This window comes from Labrus mixtus, chromosome 3 (genome assembly GCF_963584025.1).
Source record: "Labrus mixtus chromosome 3, fLabMix1.1, whole genome shotgun sequence".
Lineage (NCBI taxonomy): Eukaryota > Metazoa > Chordata > Actinopteri > Labriformes > Labridae > Labrus > Labrus mixtus.
The window spans coordinates 25,760,008-25,781,056 of record NC_083614.1 but is presented as its reverse complement, the minus strand read 5'-3'; the positions used below and the strand labels follow the sequence as shown (position 1 = coordinate 25,781,056).

The following is a 21,049-nucleotide window of genomic DNA, read 5'->3' as shown; positions in this document are numbered from 1 at the left end:
CTCTATGGTGTGACCGCTATACAACTATAGATATTTATTAAAGTCATTGTGAATCTTAGAGCTGCTCAACTTCTATAAATCAGTCACAATCAGTCCTCTCTGTTTCACATTAGTATCAGACTGATCGGCCTATTTTCACACTGAGCTGTTACTACTAATACGAATCATACTTTTACCATTATTACTGACACTGTAGCTTTAAATCTGTCTTATCCTCGGTGGCTCTGTCTCTCTTTGTTCCTGCAGAAGACTAGAAAAGAAATAAACAACCTCAAGTCCATTTAGTATTTAAACAGAGCATTCACTTCATGGATAAAGTCTATTGTTTTGGAAAATGAATCAAGCTAAATCCACATTTTAAGTCAGTAATTCATACTGTACAGAATTTTACAAAGGGGATTTTTTAAATACACGTTAAAGAGGACATATTATCCCCCTTCTCCACCTTTTCAAACAGTCCCCCTGTGGTCTACATGAAACATCTGTGCTGTGCTTTGGTCAAAATATAACATGAATCAAGCACCAGAGGAGGTTTGTGACCCTGTATAAACCAGCTCTCTCAGAACGCTCCGTTTTGGTGTGTGTGTCTCTTTAAATGCAATGAGCCCCCCTCTGAGTTTTCCCAGTAGACATCACTCCTTCGCTGGCGATAATATAAAATGGTGGACCTGTACAAAAGTTTTCCCCTAGGCTGGGGGTGGAGTCCATGGGTGGAGATATCAGGGGAGGGGAGGGGATTTTTTATTACCATAATCCCACTGTGACATTTTCTCTGTGTTGTAAGACTTATGCAGACCACAAACAAACTGAATGAGTTTATTTCACATTTTGTTGGTCTGTAGTCTCTCAGGTTACCCAAATATATGTTCAGAAACACTGTACAGCTGCTTTGTCTCCAGCAGCCATGTTTTTCCCAGGGGGCACTCTGACTAGTTGCCATGGAAGCTCAAAGCTGAACTTGTCGGCACATCCCGCAGAAGAGAGGGGCCATGTGAGGAGGAGCTCATTTAAAGAGACACACACCAAAACGGAGAGTTCTGAGAAAAGAAAAGAAGAGGCCGTGGCGACAAATAAGGATAAACCGCACTAATGGGTGAAAGCATGGATACTACAGCGGCATGCTCAAGGGGCTTTCCTCAACCTGTGTCGAGAGCTGGAGATTAATGAAATTATCGAACAGCCAATCAGAGAGAATTCTCTCATAAAAAGGCAGACGGAGGCTGACTAGGGCAACGACCGCTCACCGACGGTCCAACTAGGACCGATGGCCGACGATCTCCTTGGTGTGTCAGGGCCTTAAAAGACTGAGTCCTCTAAAGAGTAGTTCATTGTAAATGCATCACTATGTGTCTCAGCCTTTGGTTAGTTGTCCAGTTAAAATTATCAAATCGACTCCTCTTCTGTGGCTTATTTTAATTTAACAGCAACCCTCCCTAAAGTCGACGAACTAAATATGCAAGAGAAGTCTTCATTTCCCCATTTCCCCCAAGCGTTCCAGTTTGGTTGTGTCCAGTTCGATACGGTAAACCCTGATCTTGCTTGCATTTCCACGGCCAACCGTACCTTTACACATCACTACATCACAGCAGCGCGACATAGTGTAATACCGCCAACAAATTCATCAGAGAAGAAGAATGTGACACATTAAACAAAGGGCAATAATGGACGTCCAGCAGAGGTCTGCATCTCCGAGGTCGTACATGGGGCGGTTCTACCCGTTTCCACCAAGCGGTCCGGTTTGGTTCAGTACACTTTGGTTTGGTACGGTAAATCCTGAACTTGCTTGCATTTCCACAGCCAACCGTACCCTTATTTGCTAAACAGAGTGTAAGCCAGATGAAGATAGCCGCATCAGCTATGTAATAGTGTGACATCATAGCAGCCCAACACAGTGTAGCCCGCTATTAATTAAGTTCAGCGTTCAAGAAGAACAGGGACACAGTAAACAAGGGAAGCTTTCGGGTCGGATCGGTACCCTTTGCATCCCAACAGAAGGGAACCAAAAAAGTAGGACGGTACGGATACCTTATTTTGGTACCATTCCCAACTTGTGACGGTGGAAACTCCAATAAATGTCACTGTTTATCACAGAGGCCGTTCAGCCTCGGCTGGACGGGCCGCTTAAAAAATATTTTTGGGGGAAAATTAAGAGAATACCCACTTCTTCAGACACCACTGCACCACTGATGGTCACATACTCCATTGTCTGATGATGATTTTTAAATGAATGATGTGTTTCACAGTTTGTAATAATTGACGGCAGACTTCCCTGTTCTTCACACACACACACATGACATTCACATTAAAAAAAGAATACACACTTTTATACTGCCAACCCGGTTTTATAATAACATAACTGAAAGTCATTTTTGGACAATCTAGACTTTAATGAAACAAAAACAAACCTTCATGAAGGAATACAACTACAGTGTGATTAAATAAATAAAAGCTGCTGCAGACACTGTGTGACTGGATGATACAGTGCTCTTCAGCTGTCTAGAAAGTCATATACTCATATTTAAAGTGGAGGACACAGCATAACAGAACTCACACAGGGGGGAGCTCACTGATAAATGTACTGTATGTACATGTTTCTCTGGCGTCAGGCTTGACTGCCCTTGCATGTTGTTTTGACAGTTAGAAGCAAAGACACCATTTGATGAAGGGAAGGGGGGGGGGGGGGGACTGAGACAATGACACAAAAATCCCCCTCACTCACATGACTGTCCTGCGTGCAATTTTGGTACAGACAGTGTTCCTGCTGAAGAATCGACGATGAGAGTCCAAGCAGAAGCTCACAGTCCCCAAGTGTTCATAAAATACGAGAATGACGGACGCCTCTCTCTCCTCTTATAACTCAGGTGATCCTCGTGCTCAGTGCAGGAGTGATGCTGGTCGTTATGCTGCTGCTGCTGCCTTCAGATTTCTTAGTTAAAAGTTTTTCCACCTCCTCGCCATCGTTGAACGACACCTTCCCGTATCGCTCCTTCCACCAGTCCCGATACTGGAGAGAGAGAGAGAGCAGAGGGGGAGAAAGAGTGAGTCACCTTTGGCCTTCCTTTCAAGATGAATATGTTTTATCCCAACAGATTCTACTCATATCAATTCATGACATATGCAGCTGTGTTGTTGTTTTTATGTTTTAGGGCTCAGTGAAGACCCCCCTCATCCTCATTATGCCCCTACTTCCTACTTATAAGTTACATGACCTTATGTTCCTTAGTTGCAACCGCAACCACAACAGTGATGCAACCTTCAACAGACCCAGGCTCCGATATGGGACCAGGTAGTGACAATGCTGATTCCACCTACCCTACCACATGGCCCCTTCTGGACCCAATGGTCCAATTAGTCCCACAACACGTCAGGAAGGCCGGACAGCAGTAAGCTCCAGGGTCCCAGAGTCAAACCCCTTCCGTGCTAGCTCGTCCCGTATTTTACACTTTGATATTGCGTCCCGTTTTGAATCAATACGGGACGCAGTTTGTCCCGTATTTCCAAGATGCCTTGAACTCAGCATCATTCCGCCCGCATTCAGCCGGCTAGTTCCCACACTCCTCAGAGCGTACGTTGGTTTGTTTGGTTCTTTTTTTCGTGATTGGGTGAGAGAAAGTCATAGGAGTCAAAAGGAAACATGTCTGCGGCTGCCTCTGATACCTGCACCGTGCACTATGACCGTGCACCATTGAAACGTAAACGGATGCAGAAATACAGACGTGAGTAGAAAGTAATACCTGGCTTGACAGTGTCAGTGAAAATGAATATAATGTAAAGGAAACTATTGTAGGCCTACTTCATATATTCTCTCCCATGTTTATAGATAGGTTATTCCAGTAGCCTATAGTTTGGATAGTGTGAACATTCTTCAGTAGCCTACATAAAACAAAAAGATGACATTTATTTTAGCCAAATCTGTATTCACAGTTTGGCCTGGGCGAGATATCATCAATACAGTTCAATAATAGTTCAAAACCATATTAATGGTAGGCTATCATTCATGATTTCATGAGAAAACAACAAAAACGACAGACAGAAGGACAGAATAAAAAATACTTTTAAATTCGTACTGTTTATTTAATTAAAAATCTGTCATCTTACTGCTCCCCTCTATGATACAGCAGTGTCAAAAGCACTTCAATAATACTCTGTTAATGAATTAATGTTAAGTTAATAACTTTATTTGAAGTTTAAGTTAAGTTGTAAATTAGATAGGCCTAGCTAGTAGTAAGCATCTGCTGACGTCCTGTTAGGTGCATTTCAATGTGCATACATTATTGTATGCACTGAAGTTTACACTGAAGTTTTGTGCTTGTACATTTTTGGAGAAAAAAATAAAGCACTTAAAACTTAAAGTATGACTCTTATTACGTCATTAAAACAATGTTTTAAATCATGATTCACCACAACTGGTGCCCCACCCCACCGTTGGGCCAGTGGTGGTCAGGCCCCTGCTGAGTTGCACCCCGCTGCAGGGTGTCCTTTATTTTTCTGCTTGGATGGTGGCAACCCTAGCTCTCACTCTCCACCACACCCACACGCAGAACTCCTGTATTTGACCTTCTTTACCGAACGGCCTTCACCACCCAAACAGCATTGCCATCTCAACAGACCCGGGCTCCATACATGCAAGCTCCAGGTAGTGACCACACTGATACTCCCTATATAGACTATAGACTAATGAGATGTTTTCATCACATACAGACTTCTGCATCAGCATGTGATTGCATCGTTGTTCCAGAGGCATGGCATTTTCAAACCCTGTGTAGGACTGGCATTTCTTTAACCGTTAAACAAAGAGGAAATTAGAGAAATGCATTAAAAGAACACTGCTGACAACATACAGTATATCATGAACTCTTAGTGATCCTATGATCCCTGAGTGTCACTCACGTCTGTCAGCTCGGTGTTTTCAAACTCCTCCAGCTGCCGCAGGAAGCCCAGGTTTGGCCCCGCACACGGCCGGGCCGCCCTCACCGCCGCCAGAGACTCGACCCAGCCCCGCCCCGTCACGGTCATGATGTAAGCCACCACCAGGGTCACACTGCGGGACACGCCTGCAACACTGAGAGCACACAGACTCACAACATGAGGCCCACTGTAGCAATCACCACATATTCAGAGTGTCAAACATGAAACCTCCTCGGTACGAGCTGTGGTTTAATGCTTGATTTTTTCTTCTTTGATTTGAGGAAGGATGAAAGATGATGTGATGTACAATGAAACAAAGTTTTATTCGCTTTGGTGACATTGATGTGGTTGAAAATGAGAAGTGACTTAATTGAAGATGAGGATTTCCAGTCAGTAATCACAGTTAGGCAAATTCTCCATCTTATGAGACAAATATCAGACTGCATGTTCCTTCTTCCTTTCCGTGTCCTCGTATGCAAATGACTCCGGTTTCAGACCTTTTATAGTTTAATGTAACATATAATATTACTCATGTAACTTGCTTTCAAATTAAATAATAAGCTAGACTAGACTAGACTGATGTAAGAAGTTTGGAAGAGGCGAAACAGCCAGACATTGAAGGACTAGTAAGTAAAAGAAAATGCAAACAGATGAGAACCAAAAGCTTTAAACTCAATTTATTCATGTTTGATCAAAGCTGTTAATACTAAACAAAAATGTCATTCATGCAAAAATATCAAACAATTGTAAATGGACTTGAGCTTGTTTATTTCTTTTCTAGTCTTCTTACTACTCAAAGCTGACTCCTTTTACACCATGTCACACTTACACATCCACGCCCTGATGGTAGAGGCTGCTGTGTAAAGAGTCCATCAGAAGTAGCTAATCCCATTCATACGCGAGATGTACTCAAAGTTCCACCAATCAGGGCATGAGGGAGAGAGAATAAAAATGTATTTTTATGACGTCTTTTGCCTAGAGTAAGAAATGTAGTGAATCAAAGCTGTCTCACTCAGCGGGTGTACATTTAACCTGTTGGATGGAGGGCTGAGAAACCTTTTCGACGCAGCCACCTGAAGCTAAAGCTAGCCATAAGCTAGCCTCGGACTCATTAGTGGAAGGAAAACTTTTTTTTATTTAGGATTCAGTAGTTACATGTTGCAAACACAGGTGTTGTATTAAAACAGGAAGAACAGATATACATAGAAACGGAGTTACAGCGAATACGCAGTCTTTCTATTTTTTGTTTATTTATCACAATTTAAATCGTTATCCCAGTATCAAACAACGTGTTCACACATCTTATATATTTTTCTCATGTCGTGCTTGGCCTACTCACCAGTGGACGAGGCAGCCCTCTCCTTTCAGTCGAGATTCGTGAATAAACATGATGCTGTCTCTGAAGAACTGAATACTGAGGGGGGAGGAAAGAAATAACACATTTGATGTTCGAAAACGTTACATGTACGTACATGCATATATGTATACTTTTATTTCTCACATTTCAAAAAACAAACTCTTTTTTTTTGTTTTTGACTCGGACTCTTTTATTTAATTCCGTGAAACTATCAATGGGGCGATATTAGATCAGTCTGTAGGGACTTGGGCTGGGAATCAGAGGGTCACCGGTTCAAGCCTCGGTGTGGACGAAGTCTGGAAGTTGGTCTGGTGGCTGAAGAGGTGCCAAGCGGCACTGAAACCCCCAACTGCATGGGCGCGCCTTCATGTGCAACTCCCTCACTCTGACATCTCTCCAGTAGTGCATGTCCATAGGACCCTGTTTGTGCATTGTGGTCTATGTGTGTGCAGCATGTCTCAACAACAGAGAGAATATACTCTTATTCATTTATGATTCATTCATTATTTGCAGACTCTTGGGATTTTTGTTCAGCCTCTTTAATAAAAGGATGTATTTGTGATTTTTTTTTCAATACATGATCTGATTTGGATTGAAATAATGTGTATCTGGTTCATAAGATAAACAAAAGGTAATTTTATTCTTCTGTTTTGTGTCTTTAACAGAGACCTGTTCCTTTGCGATCTGACTTTGTTGTGGAGACACTAAAGTTACTAAACATCAGATCCAATATTTAAAACATTCAAACATAACTGACCTCTTACCTACGTACTGTAAATGTATTAAAGCAGTGGTTCTCAACTGGTGGGTCGTGACCCAAAAGTGGGTCGCAGAGCTGTTTTCAGTGGGTCCGAATGTGTGACTGGAAAAAGAAAATGTGTGAAAAGTCTATGAAGCGCTCTTTAAACATGCTGGTTTTGTTCTTTCTCTTTGTTTCATCGTATTTTTTTTTACCATTTGAGGTCCAAAAATCTGATTGGTTGAAAAACTATAAAACATTTGGGTCACCATGTTCATGAAGGAGTTGGTTGTGGGTCCTTAGACCAGACCAGTTGAGAACCACTGCACTAAAGTATGCTGCAGTACTCACAGGTTTTGCTTGGAGTGGTCGGCAGCAGGTATACACAGATACGTCATGTCCTGAAGGGCAAAAGAGAAAAGTCGTTATTTTATTTATTTGTTTGCACAAAAGACATTAAAAGCCCAGAATGTAAAAATACGACTTCTCGAACCTCGCCATATTAGTAACTTTTAGTCATAACACAAAGAAAAATACAGAAAAAGTTAAAAGACTGAAACACCATCCTTTAACTTCTGCATGTAAACCTTTTGATTTAACATACAGCAGCTGGAGTGTTCATCCATTCAGGTCGTCCGTTCGATCACCGGCTCTAACACACTTCCTGTTTCTGGCTGGATGGGACAGCCCCTGAAACCTGGCCCCTCTGACCCTGCTGATGTGGAAGGTCATGACTTAACGATGTTTGCCTGTGGCGTGTGTGTGTGTGTGTGTGTGTGTGTTTTTGTGTTGTGTGCACCTGGCAGCTGAAGATGCTACATGAAGTGGACAGAAACTACCTCGTCCCGCTATGACTGCACTGCTGCAAAAACCCCAGAGCCCTCTGGGACACACAGCGAGCTCTGGATGTGCTCTGGTCAGGTTGGCTTACACACACACACACGTACACACACCCACACACACACACAAAATTAAACACCACAATACTTAAAGGAAATGTTGCACCCCTATTGGTAAACTTGTTTTCACTAACAGAAAATCTAGGGTATACAAAAAGAAATACTAAAAAATCATGAAAAGCATCTCTCAGTGATATTTTAAATCAAACTCAGACAAACACTTCAATGCAATGATCATGCAAATTGTGAATTTGTGCAAAACAATAATGTCTTTAGCTTCCACAAAGCATGCATTTGGAAGCTTAAGTTTGATCCAATACACCTCCATTGCATTTAAATATTGTTGTGGTATGTTAATCTGAGCCACACGCTGTGCAGTAAATGTCATGTTAGACCTTAGAGATTTGGTGGTTGCAAATTTTGGCCATCCTCCCTCGGAAAGCAACAAGCTGTCTTCCAAGAAATCAATCAGTCAGCAGTCTGACTGTTAGGTATGCAAATCAAAACGTCCCCATCTGGCCATTTGGGCCCAAAAAAAAAAAACCCTGAGTCATCTTTACACCACAGGACGTAAAACGCTGTGTCATCCATATGAAGGTGAAGACGTTTAGAAGATGTGTCCGATCGGACTTAAAGCTGTTCGTCTGCACTTACTGACATCCTCTCTAGATCCTTCTTTGTGTTGTTCTTACTCTCTCAGTTCATCGTTTTGGATAAAAGCTTCTGCTGAGTTAATTGTAGAGTTAAAGGTCAAAAAGAAAGACTTGTAAAGGTCAGTGAAATTCAGGCAGTCGGGCTCAATATCAGAGCCTAAAACCATTGATAAAGTTTTGGTGGTTGACCAGTTTGGGTAGTGATACTGTAATACAAGTTGCTGTTTCTCTTCTATGTTCAATGAAACATGTGTACAGTGGACGGAGAAAGTGTACAGAGATCTCTGAGCACTTCTCATGATTCGCTTTCAACAAGAAAAGATGAAAGTTGCGAAAGCAAGATTTTCAAAAGCGAGTCAAACGACGACGAAGAGAACTTTTTACACGGGTAAAAAAGAAATGTATAGATTATAATCATAATGTATAACTTTTCTGGTTGTTCAATAATATTTTGAATCGATAAAAAATCTCAGATTCATACATCTGGACACATTTTGCAGCTGTACGATATGTTCTAACATCTGTAAGGTGTCAGAACATATGGAAATCAAAGGAGGTACATTTCTACTTTCAACCTACTGGGTTCCCACAGTCTCTTGCACGCACACACACACACACACACACACACACAAACACACACACACACACACACACACAAACACAGAAAATCTTTCACACCAAACTACAAGCTGCCAAGCTAAAAGTACCTTCATTAAAATATTGATATTTCCAAGTCTCATGACTTACACATCTGTCCTCACAGCTGCAGCATGGACCTAAAAGAAGCATTCAAATGTTTAGACTTTTCACTGGGATTTAACACAGTCATGTGAAGTCTGGGTGAATTCCAGGACGCGACTGATGCAAGACTAGAGAGGACTTTCCGTGCAAAATTTAAAAGAAGAACATCTGACTTTCACACCATTTGAAGTGGTCGACTTTCATCAGTCTTTGAGTGAACTAAAATGAGTTATGTGTGAAAATAAACAAATACTTCACATCCTTTTTTCCCTCTTATTTAACCTCTCAACACTCAACCGAGGTTGCATCATGTGATGAATACATCGTTGACGATGATCCTTTGGGGAGTAATAATGGTTAAGCGCTGACATGAATAGAAAATCAGTAATTTTGATTTAGAATAATGTAGAATTTCTGTTTCTAAAGCCTAAGTTGCAGAGAATTTATCAGGTCCAGCTTCTCAAATGTATGCATTGCCTTTGGTCTGTCAGGTAACTTAAGAAATTAGAAACTGAACAGACCAGTTTTCTAACTTCATTAATAAGTTAATTAATGAGAGAATCGGTCTAAAGGTTAGTTATCAGGTGTGTATTATATTAAGTCAGTGTTGCATTGCAGGTCTGCAGTCATCATTGCACACTTTCAGAACGAGTACAAAGCAGAACAGACACAGGGGGGGGGGGGGGGGGGGGCTGTACTGGTGAGTTCAGGGGACGTTTGTGCCCTTTATGGCCAGATCATTGTTAGTGTCAGAGGGTCACACAGTCCGATAGAAGTCACACTGCAGGAGACAGCTCACCTCCAGGACTGGTGCGGCTGTGTCATGGATGGACAGGATGTGGGTGATGTTGTTCTGTGCCAGCAGCTCCCTGTCTCGTGCATCTGCAGACCGCAAAGAAAATTAAGAAACCCTCAATTCTTTAACCATCCAATCACAAATGACTCCACGTAAAGCTAAATCTAAATAAAGCATTTTCTACCCGACAACAACCCCCCTTCTCTAAGGTCTCCCAAGCAAATGTGGCCTCATGGCTTCTAAGTTTTGTTCTGGTTTTGAACTGAAAGAAAAACCGGAAAACCAATGTTTCTAAAACAGTCGAACAGCTTGGCCAAAAGCTAGAAACTATAATTCTTCTAATCAAATTTTAGTCTGTAAAAGGAAGCCAAATGTTTTCTAGCTTGGGCAGATGTGTCTTCAGCTCTTTTTTCTCATGCTTTGCAAGTTTGCAGGATGCTGATCCCCCCTTTAAAAGAGCATGAGTCTGTGCTGAGCCCTGCAGCCAGCCAGGCCTGCAGGCCCCAACAACAGTTTGTAAAAATACAACACACAAAAAATAAAGATGAATGAGAATGCTGCTTAATACAAACCATTAAACCCTGCCACCATACTTGCAGAGAGAACACAATCTAATTATGTAACTTTGATTTATTGCCAGGAACTTGAAGGTCATGAAATGAAAGAGGCCCTGAGTGTGCTGGTCATTGACCAAATATTTTGATGGGGTGTCATGGTGCTGACGTGACATTGAAGCTGGTAACTATCTGTCCCTCTGCTGAACACAGACCAGCTACACCGCCCTCTGACACGACTTGTTGACTTGTATTTATTTATGTATGTCTGTCCCAACCCAGGCTCAGTGAGCTGGACAAACAGGGAGACCATTTAAACAATAATTTATTGAAAACTAAGGCAAAATATCCTGATAAAAGAATGTGCAACCTGTTAATCATTGGTGGTTGCCATGGTGAATGTGTAGTGTTGTGTAGGCTTAACAAAGACCACAAACCAGATGTAGTGTTGACGAGAGCATCTTGTTTGACCATATAGTCATTTCATGCCACAGAAATGTACATTTTCTGTAAAACAGCAGGTAAATTAAGAAGTGGCTACACAAAGAACTTCAAAACAAAAGCTGCACGGGGTGCAGATTGCCTAGCGGTTAGAATGCGGCCCATGTATTGAGGTCATCGTCCTCCAGGCGGGCGGCACAGGTTTGAGTCCAACCTGTGGCTCCTTTCCCCGCATGTTATTCCCCACACTCCCCCCCCCCCCCCCCCCCCCCTGATTTCCTCTATCCACTGTCCTATCAAATAAAGGCAAAAGTTTTGAAAATAAAAACATAGCTGCACTAAATGCTAACAAGTGAATGCTAACACTAGCTGGTGAGAAAGCTGCAACTATTAATATTTCTGTAGGTAATATCAGCAAATATATATTTACAATACAAACATGCAGGTGGGGCTCTGGATGGCCTAGCGGTTGTGCCCGTGCCTGCATGTACGGAGGCTGTGGTCCTCACTGCTAAGTAGCAGCTCTGCTTTAAATGCAAATGGAACTTGGTGTGTCAATAACAACAGCGAGGGATGATAATCAGACTGAACTGAGATTAATGGATTAGTTTAAAGCGGTTTAAAGCGATTGACAATGAGTTGAATTTTGATTTTTAACGTCGAGACAGTAGTGATGGACGTCAGGTCAGCCGGATGCTTGTTCCAGAGAGAGGGACGGCAGTAACTAAAGACCCCCTCTCCAGACTTTGATCAAAAAAATCGATTTATGAAAAAATAGATTCATAACTTCCAAAAATCAATATTTCTTTTTTTTGCCTAATCAGTCACTCCCTGCTAAGTGCTAAAGCTAGCTCTTTAACTCAGAAGAATGACAAATGGAGCAGCAAGAAATTCAGCCAGTCTCACAAATGACTGGATCCTGAAGTACTAATTCAAATATAGACTTTGAATTATGAATCCAGAATCGTTTTGAATCAAAAATATATTCTGAATCAAATCGTCATCCCAAGAATCGAAATCAAATCGTGAGACACCCAAAGATTCCCAGCCCTAAAAAATGGTACCATAAAATGAAATTGTGGATATCGCCCCCTACCTAGTTTTAAGAAGAATCTAGTTCAATTTCCCGATAATCTGATGCATTTTCCCCCCTCTTTTCCCTGAGGACTGCTTCAATCTTCCTGTGTATTTCACCAGTTCTTTAAAAGGGATTTTTCTTTTCCTTCAGCTTCACTGCTTCTGTTGAAACTTTTAGCGTTTCACTCTTTTCTACATATCTCCTCATACACGTCTTTTTTTTTCTTGAAAGGATTTGTTCAAATATGAGGGCATACCAGTGAAGCTATCAGATATCCTTTTCTGACCGTGGTTTCATGTCAACATGAGCAATCCATATTTTTTTGAAGACATTTCCTGTGCAGTCTAAATTGCATGTGTGCACTTTTTTAAAAAGCCACAATTTTTTGCATCTTCAGCTTTAATATAAAGAAACGAAGCAGTGAAGACGGACGGGGGGGGGACCCTTTACTTTGGGGACTCCCCTCCCACACTAACGCTCACACACTCCCCACAACCTTCCTTCAGCCGCAGAGGCTTACACACGAACCCACGCAATCTCACATAGACGACCTGCTTAAAAAAACACATTGTAATGTGTTTTTTTGTAATCACATTGTAATGTGTTTTTTTAAAACATCTTATACACGATTCTTCACTCATCCTGCTCTACACTGTGACCTCTCTACTCTATAGAAACTGAGCTCAGTGTAGCATCTCACCACATGCCCCGTCTGCATGAGGAAATGAAACAAAATCGGCATTATCCTGAAAATAAATAAATTCTTCACTCAGATTTAAAGACACAGAGCAGCTTACCTTTGAGATTTCCAAGATACAGATCAGGCAGGACCTTTAAGACATTTAGAAACGGAGTCACATGTTGATGCAGGTGTTGTCAAAGTATAACAAGGATGTAGAAGTAATTAAGGTTTTTGAATCTTCCACGGGGGAACCATCTGATATTTTACCTTGTTTATGCCATTACCCATCTCTGCCAGAAGTCTCAAGAACAACGCAGCAACTTGAGAGCACAATCTCGATTCAGTTCCTCAAGTTGTGTATCATTCAGAGCTCCAAAAGGGGAAGGTTTACAGCTATGGTTGACTCCTCTACTCGGTAAAACAATAATCCACTAACTGTTACTTTGTCCCATCGTTTTCAATCCGCCCCTGACGACTTTTTTTTTGTGACCCAGCGTGTCATAAAGCCTTCAGCGCGTTCACAGCTCGTACTCTGAGTGCTACTTGAATGAGAATAGCCTGCTCGGGATGACGTAATGTGACCTTAACAGTGGAGCACCCTCCTTGGATATTTATATTTAGACTAAGAGGGGGGTCACGGGACTGTGGATGGGCACATACCAACCAGACAAAGATGGTCGAGGGTGCAGAGGGCAGAGGAGAACACATCCAACAGTGGGCCATGCCTGGATATCACTGTCTGCTGAGACGGTATACCGTACAAGGAGCCCCTCTCCATGAGGCCCAAAATAAAGTTATTCCCCCCTTGTTAAAAAAAAATACCAACATGCTAGTGCCAATAAAGAAACAACAAATCCTTTGGAACGTATTAACTCTACTGATAACCATGAATATCTTTACCAAACGTCTGTACAATTAACCGGACAGCTCTCATAGAATTTCAATCAAAAACAAAAGTATAAACCTGCGGGTGGCACTAAGAGAAACATCCTGGGATCGTTAAAATAAATTGGATTTATCCTCTGGGAACCATGAATATCTGAACCAAGAGTCATGGCAATCAACCTGATAGAATCAAAGATTTATTTTGTGGGCTTTTTGTGAGAGACAGGACTGTGGATAGAGTCAGAAACCGGGGAGAGAGATAGAGAGAGAGAGAGTTAGGGAATGACATGCAGCAAAGAAGCCACAGGTCGGATTCAAACCCTGGGCTGCCTGCTTCGAGGACCGGAGCCTCTGTACATAGGGCGAGTTGTTCACTGACGCCTCAACCCAAAAGATTTACAAGTGTTGTACTCAGTAACAAAAATTATCTTGGTCTTAAAGAGGACATATTATCCCCCTTCTCCACCTTTTCAAACAGTCTCCTGTGGTCTACATGAAACATCTGTGCTGTGCTTTGGTCAAAATATAACATGAATCAAGCACCAGAGGAGGTTTGTGACCCTGTATAAACCAGCTCTCTCAGAACGCTCCGTTTTGGTGTGTGTGTCTCTTTAAATGCAATGAGCCCCCCTGAGTATTCCCGGTAGACATCACTCCTTCGCTAGCGAATAAAAGTGGCGGACCTGCTCTAAAGTTTTGTTCTAGGCTGGGGATGGAGATACCAGGGGAGGGAAGGGGATTTTTTTTTTTTACCAGAATCCCACTGTGATGTCACAAGGAGAGCACATTTGAAACGGAGCATTTTTCTCTGTGTTTAGAGACTTATGCAGACCACAAACAAAGGACTAGATGGATTTATTTCACATTTTGTGGCTCAGTAGACACTCAGGTTACCCAAATATATGTTCAAAAACACTGAAAAAGTGGATTTATCATAATACGTCCTCTTTAAAGGAAAAGAAAGGCGATCACATAAGTCAATAATAGTCATCATTTGGGAACCATGAATGTCTACTGAAGTGCATGGCAATCAGTCTGATAGTTGTCACAGTATTTCCTCTGCTGGGCGTTTTACAGGAAGTTTAATTTTTTCCTCAAGAAACAATGAATATCTGAAACAATTTGATTGGCTGTCAATCCAACAATTGGACATTTATTTCAGTCTGGACAGAAGAATCATGATTTTGCCATCCCATTGCTCTATGTGTAAAATAAAAGGGGGGAGAGGAGAACAAAAACCTCACACTTAACGTTGTTTTATGAGCTGCTTCTGGACTCATTGAATGAGAATTGTATAACAAAGTGTTTTTCATTCTCTCAGATCAAAGAATCCTCCCCACTTATTTTAAATCATCTGTTTGTTTCTCAGTGGACATCCACTTAAATCCCCCTTCAGTCGCTGCATTTCCCGTAAGTTCTGCTTCATCAACACGTCGCTCTGAGGCGATTGAGCTATTTTTAGCGCGCCTTTGTCGCCTTGTGTTGTGTTCCTGTGTGTGTGGTTCAGTGTGTGGCACAGCTCAGACGTGCTGACACGCAGAGCAGAGTGGAGGCGTTTACAAAAAGCTGTGTGTCTCTGAGAACTAGGTCTGAACAGCTCATCACGGCAGCACCAGGGTCAAACCCATTGATGAACAGACACATATCACACGATTGGTTTAGCTTTGATAGTGCCTAAAAACTCCTACATCAGAAGCTCGCAGTGAGTGTAGGGGTGTGCGGGATGAGTAGGTGGGGGGGGTTTGTTGTAAATATTAAATGGTGTGTGATGTTGATGATTAAATTGTTCTTCAAACAACCACAAAGCCTCGGTGATGGATTGCGTACAACAAAACAATAACAGTGTGACGAGTGGATGTTCTAGGTCTACAGGAAAGTTTCATATTACTGCTGATCTATCTCAAAGTTACACCCTTGATTTATCAAACTTCTTCGACTTTCGAGTGTAAGACAATAATGAAACTCATCACCGCACCGCACTTTCCTCGCTGTAACGCCATGACTTTCAGAAACATCTCGTCTCCATGCACAAGATCCAAAACAAGTCAGGGACGCATCGCTAGATCGCCCTCTCAAGCATTAATCCCAGTACTGGTTTACAAAACCAGCTGTGGTCAGAGGTTGTGCTCTCATTCAGACACTCACATCTGGAAGAAGGTCCCACATTATATCAGGACAACGACCTCATCTCAAGCAGGCATTTAAACACCACCTGATGAACGGACAAACCTGTAATCACCGATTTAACTAATACCGCATATTTAGTTCTATGTGTTGCTGTTGGTCCATTTTAGATTTTAATTAATTTCAAATGATTTAAAATGGAAACTTGGGCAGTGCGTGGTTAGTGCTGTTGCCTCACAGCGAGGAGGTTCCTGGTTTGAATCCCCGTCTGACAGGAGCGTCTCTGTGTGGAGTTTGCATGTTCTCACAGTGCATACTCAAGTTCTCTCCGGGTACTCCGGCTTCCTCCCACAGTCCAAACTCATGCTCCTTAGGTTAATTGGTGACTCTTATCTGCCCGTGTGAATGTGGCTGGTTGTCCGTATTTAAGTGTCAGCCCTGTGATCGGCTGGTGATCAGTCAAGGGTGTAACGCCGCCTCTCGCCCAATGACAGCTGGGATCGGCTCCAGCCCCCCTGACCCAGAACGGGTATAGAAAATGGATGGATGGATGAAATGCACTCGTTTAAAAACATCTTCGCTGTTGAAATGATAAACAAAAGCTGTTCCTGCAGTGTGCTGTTAATCACTTTGTCTGAAACCTTACCCACAGAGGTTTCAGACATTAATTACAGTAACATAGAAAAGATGATTCATGTCCCTGGTGGTCTCTTTAAACTTTTGTAGGTCATACAAAAAACATCAGTATCAATTCAAGTCTGTTTCTTGGCCAATCAAAAACTCCTCACAGCAGCTTTAAGGGGAAAGTCCTGCTTTCACACTGAACATTTACTGTAACATTATGATCTTTAATTTCTCTGTTTCAAACTGTGGAGGCCGAAGAGACTTCCTCAGGAAATGAAGAGACCTGTAAAGTAAAAAAAAAAAGCTGAATTTATTTAGTCGAGTATTATTGCGTAATTTCACTTTAAATCCTTTGATCACTAAGACCATGTTCACCTGTCTCTGGAGTGCAGCTTCCTGGATTCCCCTCCTGGTTAGAGTAGCAGGATTACATAAGTCTCTTTTTAAACTTTAACTTAATAAACTGTGCAGAGGAGAAGAAAGAGACATGGCGCTGTGTGTTGACAGAGCACGTTTCCTCCTCAGATACAGAAGTGACTTTCAACGAGCCATGACAGCGACTCGGCCGTACTGGTAAACTTCTCACCGGGTTTAAATGTGTGATACCTGCACGTTTCTTTGCACGAAAACGGACTTTAACCGCTTAATGCTGCAACACATGAACCGCCTGGTCTGCATTTAGCGACGTGTTCATTACAGGAATTAGTTTGTTCTGTTTAAGAGGCTTTTTATTGTATTTTATTTAAATCCACTAGATGGCGCTGTGTGCCAGGCTGTGCCACCCTGAAACAAATGCTTACGTTCCTGCTTTAGAAATAAGCATACTCTGAAGCTGCATCACAGAAATGTATTAACAATTAGTCTATTTGAATTCTAAATGGTGGTTGGCGTATTTACTGTTTTATCTTTAGTCGTCGCAGAAGCTGTATTTAATGGATTATCTATGTATTTAAAATGTCTTTTTTTATGTAAGATGGTTTTAAAAGAAGTTCTTTTAATGGAAAAGTATTTTTTTTTAATGATGATAATGAAACAGCAGTAATCTCTCCTGTAATGTTAGTACAAGTAGATTACAGCCAACATCCTTACTGCTGAAAATGAACCAAATATGGCGGGAAAAATGATCTAAAAATAAAACAGTAGGCCTATACGCCCTCAATTAGGAAACAAAAAAATAGGTTAATATTGGTGCTGGAGTTGTCCCTTCAATATATCATCTATATCATATCAAGACATCTCTCTTTTTAAAATAATCGTGAAACTGGTCATATGAAGCTTTTAAGAAGAACACATATTTCATGTATCCTGAGAGGGGAAATTCAGTTTTACACTCTGTTGATGAGCATGCTGCCCACAGTGAGCGCTCCTGAGCTGGTGGTGGTGGTGGGGGGGGGTGCTTTGCTTAGGAGGTGGACTGGCACCTCTCCAGCTACCAGGCCAATTTCCAGACTTGGTCCGCACCGGGTCCTTGAGCCTGCGACCGTCATGTTCCCAACCCAAGTCCCTACAGACTGAGCTACCTGCCGCCCCCCAAATTTGTCTTCCACTGATAACACATAACAACACAAGATAACTGACAGAAGACCTCGACAACCACACGGGACAGCACATACACACCTAGTACAACAATCATAATACAAGCATCACAGGGTTACATGAAGGGATTTGAAGTAGCGAGTTCACTAAAGTGCAGAGAGTGTGAATGTGGACTGCAGCACATGTCTAACTGACTGTGTATCAGAGTTACGTATTGCTCCTTTAACAGTCGACAAATACGTTTGGAAATATGTTGGACAGTATTGTGACTGTCATGTGAACACCTGAGTGAATTAGGATCTCTTCTTTTCATCGCGATGCCACAGTCCACCAGTCTGTCTGTCTGTCTGTCTGTCTGTCTGTCTCTCTCCCAGCAGCTCTTCTGAGGCGTCAGGCAGGCAGCGTGTTAACGGAGTGGATCTGTACTACGAGCAGACAGGCGGAGGGAAACACGCTCTGCTTCTGCTTCCTGGTGCTCTCGGTAAATACGACAACAACAACAACAACAACAACAGGCCTCTTCTGAGGATCTCACTCACACACACACACACATACAGTTTCTGTGTCTCAGTACCCTATAAGCTTGTGGAAAAACAACCATGGTCTCCTCTTCTACAGGAAGCACTCGGACTGATTTTGGCCCTCAGCTGAAGTCTCTGAACAAGGAACGCTTCACTGTGATTGGCTGGGATCCTCGTGGTTATGGACGGTCCCGCCCCCCAGACAGAGACTTCCCTCTGGACTTCTTCGAGAGGGATGCAAAGGATGCAGTGGATCTGATGAAGGTCGATTCAAATAGATTATTTATTTTTTGCCTTTATTGGACAGGACAGTGGATAGAGTAGGAAATCTGGATGAGAGAGCGGGGAATGACATGCGAGAAAGGTCGGACTTGAAGCTGAGCCGTCCGCTTGGAGAACCAGAGCCTCCGTACTTGGGGTGGGACCTAACCGCTAGGCCATCAGCACCCCTTTTTCGAATGCCCTGTGATTAAATAAAAAGTGTGTAATTGATCCTCGACACAATATCTCAATTGATGGGGCGCTGGTGGCGCAGTGGGTAGCGCGCTCGCCCCATGCATGTGGGAGGCTGTGGACCCCAAAACGGGCGGCCAGGGTTCGAATCCAGCCTGTGGCTCCTTTCCCGCTACTCTCGCTCCCTGATTTCCAGCTCTATCCACTGTCCTATCTCTCCATTAAAGGCACAAAAAGCTCAAAAATAAATCTTTCAAATACGTCAATTGATCACCAGATTCAGTTTAGTTTAAATTGTAGTTGTTGTCATGTGGAGTATTTTCCGTTTCATCTGCAGGCATTGGGCTTTGGAAAGTTCTCTCTGCTTGGCTGGAGTGACGGAGGGATCACAGCTCTGATCGCAGCAGCGAGGTACCCTGACCTGATCAACAGGATGGTCGTTTGGGGAGCGAATGCCTTCGTCACCCAGCACGACCTCCAGCTTTACGAGGGTACTCTTCTACTTTTTCTTTGTCCGTCTGAGGATACTGCCAGAGAAGTCTTTGAACTGTGTAATATATTAAACAACTGTACGTGTGTGTGTGTGTGCATGTAGGGATCCGTGATGTCTTCAAGTGGAGTGCGAGGATGAGGCAGCCCTTGGAGGAGGTGTACGGAGTGGAAACATTCGCTAAAAACTGGGGGGCGTGGGTGGATGGATTTGCGCAGTTTTCAAAGAGACCAGAAGGTGCTGAGCACATGGGGATGCAGACAGATGATACACAAGTGAACAATCTTTAACTCAAATCCTGAAGAAATAAAAGAGAGAGATGCAGTTATTACTCAGTGATGTAAAGAAGTCTCTAAAGAAAGCGTCCTGAAGTTTGAACCCAGTCTGTTTTCACTGAGATGTTTATCACCAGTTAAGGAGTGTGTTCATGCCACACACTTTAAAGCTGTTTGTGTTCCTTCTGCTCAGGGAGTATCTGCATTGAGCAGCTTCCTCTAATCCGCTGTCCGACCCTCATCGTCCAAGGAGAGAAAGACCCCATAGTGCCAAACTCTCATGCACATTTCCTCTCTAAGCACATCAAAGGATCACGGTGAGACACAGACTAAGAAGTCGTTTTTTTTTTTTTTTTAATGACCTTCAATTAGAAAAAGACATAAATCCACGTGTATCCCTTTTTATTTCCCAAATGTAGATTACACCTGATGCCAGAAGGTAAACACAACCTGCACCTGAGATATGCCGATGAATTCAACAAACTGGCCGAAGACTTCCTGGAAGACGGAGCGACGAATTAACGCTGTGAAATAAAGAACCGATCGTTTTGTAGAGAAAGAACCAGGTGACCAGTCGTCGCTTGGAAATGATCACACTAAGAGAAGAAATGCTTTCAGTAATTTAAATTCTATTTCCATCATGCTCACATGTATAATGTGAAACATTTTCATTGCTTTCTATAAGATGTTTTTTTCCTACAAATAAATTTGTATAAAGCGAGGGAGTGACTTTTTTTTTACAGGAGTGGAAAGAAACTGAGTTAAAACTTACCGGTAAGTCTTTAATAATAAATCTGTGGCACACTGAAAATAACTTAACTGTCACTTTAAAAAAACTTAATAAAGTGACAGTGGAGTTATTTTCTGTGTGTTAGGGTTTATTTTTATTTTTTGTTCATTGTATGTTCCTGCAACCGACCGTCACCTGAGAACATAGGCTGGCTGTGCACGGGGTATCCTGCTGGTCAAAGAAGTTTATAAAGATGTGGAAATGAGCTCTATCTTCACCAGCTGCAAAATTAAAGTGCCAAAATAACTTATAGCATTTATTTGCAGTTCTGCAATTGGTTCATCACCAACAGAATCACACGGCCCGCTGGAGAGTTAGCGTGTGCTTGGTGTTTCGCCTCACTGACATAACATTTTCTCTTCTTTGCCACTTTGTCTGCATCTGGCATATTCACCAGTTTGAATAGTGTCAAATGCTGAATTGTATCCATTCCCAAACTCACCTGTGTGCTGTCATTGGCTGGGGGGAAGCACACCCCCTCCCCGCCCCAGTCAACCAAAGAC

At 42.4% G+C, this 21,049-nt stretch overlaps 2 protein-coding genes across 3 annotated transcripts; one reads left to right on the top strand and one right to left on the bottom strand.

Annotated features, from left to right (window-relative positions):
• Positions 1-1,304: 1,304 nt before the first annotated feature.
• Positions 1,305-13,386, bottom strand: LOC132968608 (dual specificity protein phosphatase 22-B-like). Its single transcript, XM_061034256.1, has 7 exons — positions 13,116-13,386; positions 12,964-12,997; positions 10,097-10,179; positions 7,356-7,405; positions 6,248-6,322; positions 4,891-5,062; positions 1,305-3,004 (listed from the first exon to the last, which is right to left on the bottom strand). Exons 1-7 carry the CDS (start codon positions 13,134-13,136, stop codon positions 2,858-2,860), a joined length of 582 nt encoding a protein of 193 aa, XP_060890239.1. The 5' UTR covers positions 13,137-13,386; the 3' UTR covers positions 1,305-2,857.
• Positions 13,387-16,818: 3,432 nt separating this feature from the next.
• bphl (biphenyl hydrolase like) lies at positions 16,819-20,477 on the top strand. Of its 2 annotated transcripts, none has more exons than XM_061034272.1 (7): positions 16,819-17,054; positions 18,392-18,498; positions 18,636-18,802; positions 19,329-19,482; positions 19,587-19,718; positions 19,950-20,073; positions 20,176-20,477. In XM_061034272.1, exons 1-7 carry the CDS (start codon positions 16,969-16,971, stop codon positions 20,276-20,278), a joined length of 873 nt encoding a protein of 290 aa, XP_060890255.1. In that variant the 5' UTR covers positions 16,819-16,968; the 3' UTR covers positions 20,279-20,477. The 2 variants fall into 2 exon arrangements, with proteins under 2 accessions (XP_060890255.1, XP_060890256.1); XM_061034273.1 differs by having other exon boundaries at positions 16,826-17,054; positions 18,395-18,498.
• Positions 20,478-21,049: the final 572 nt, after the last annotated feature.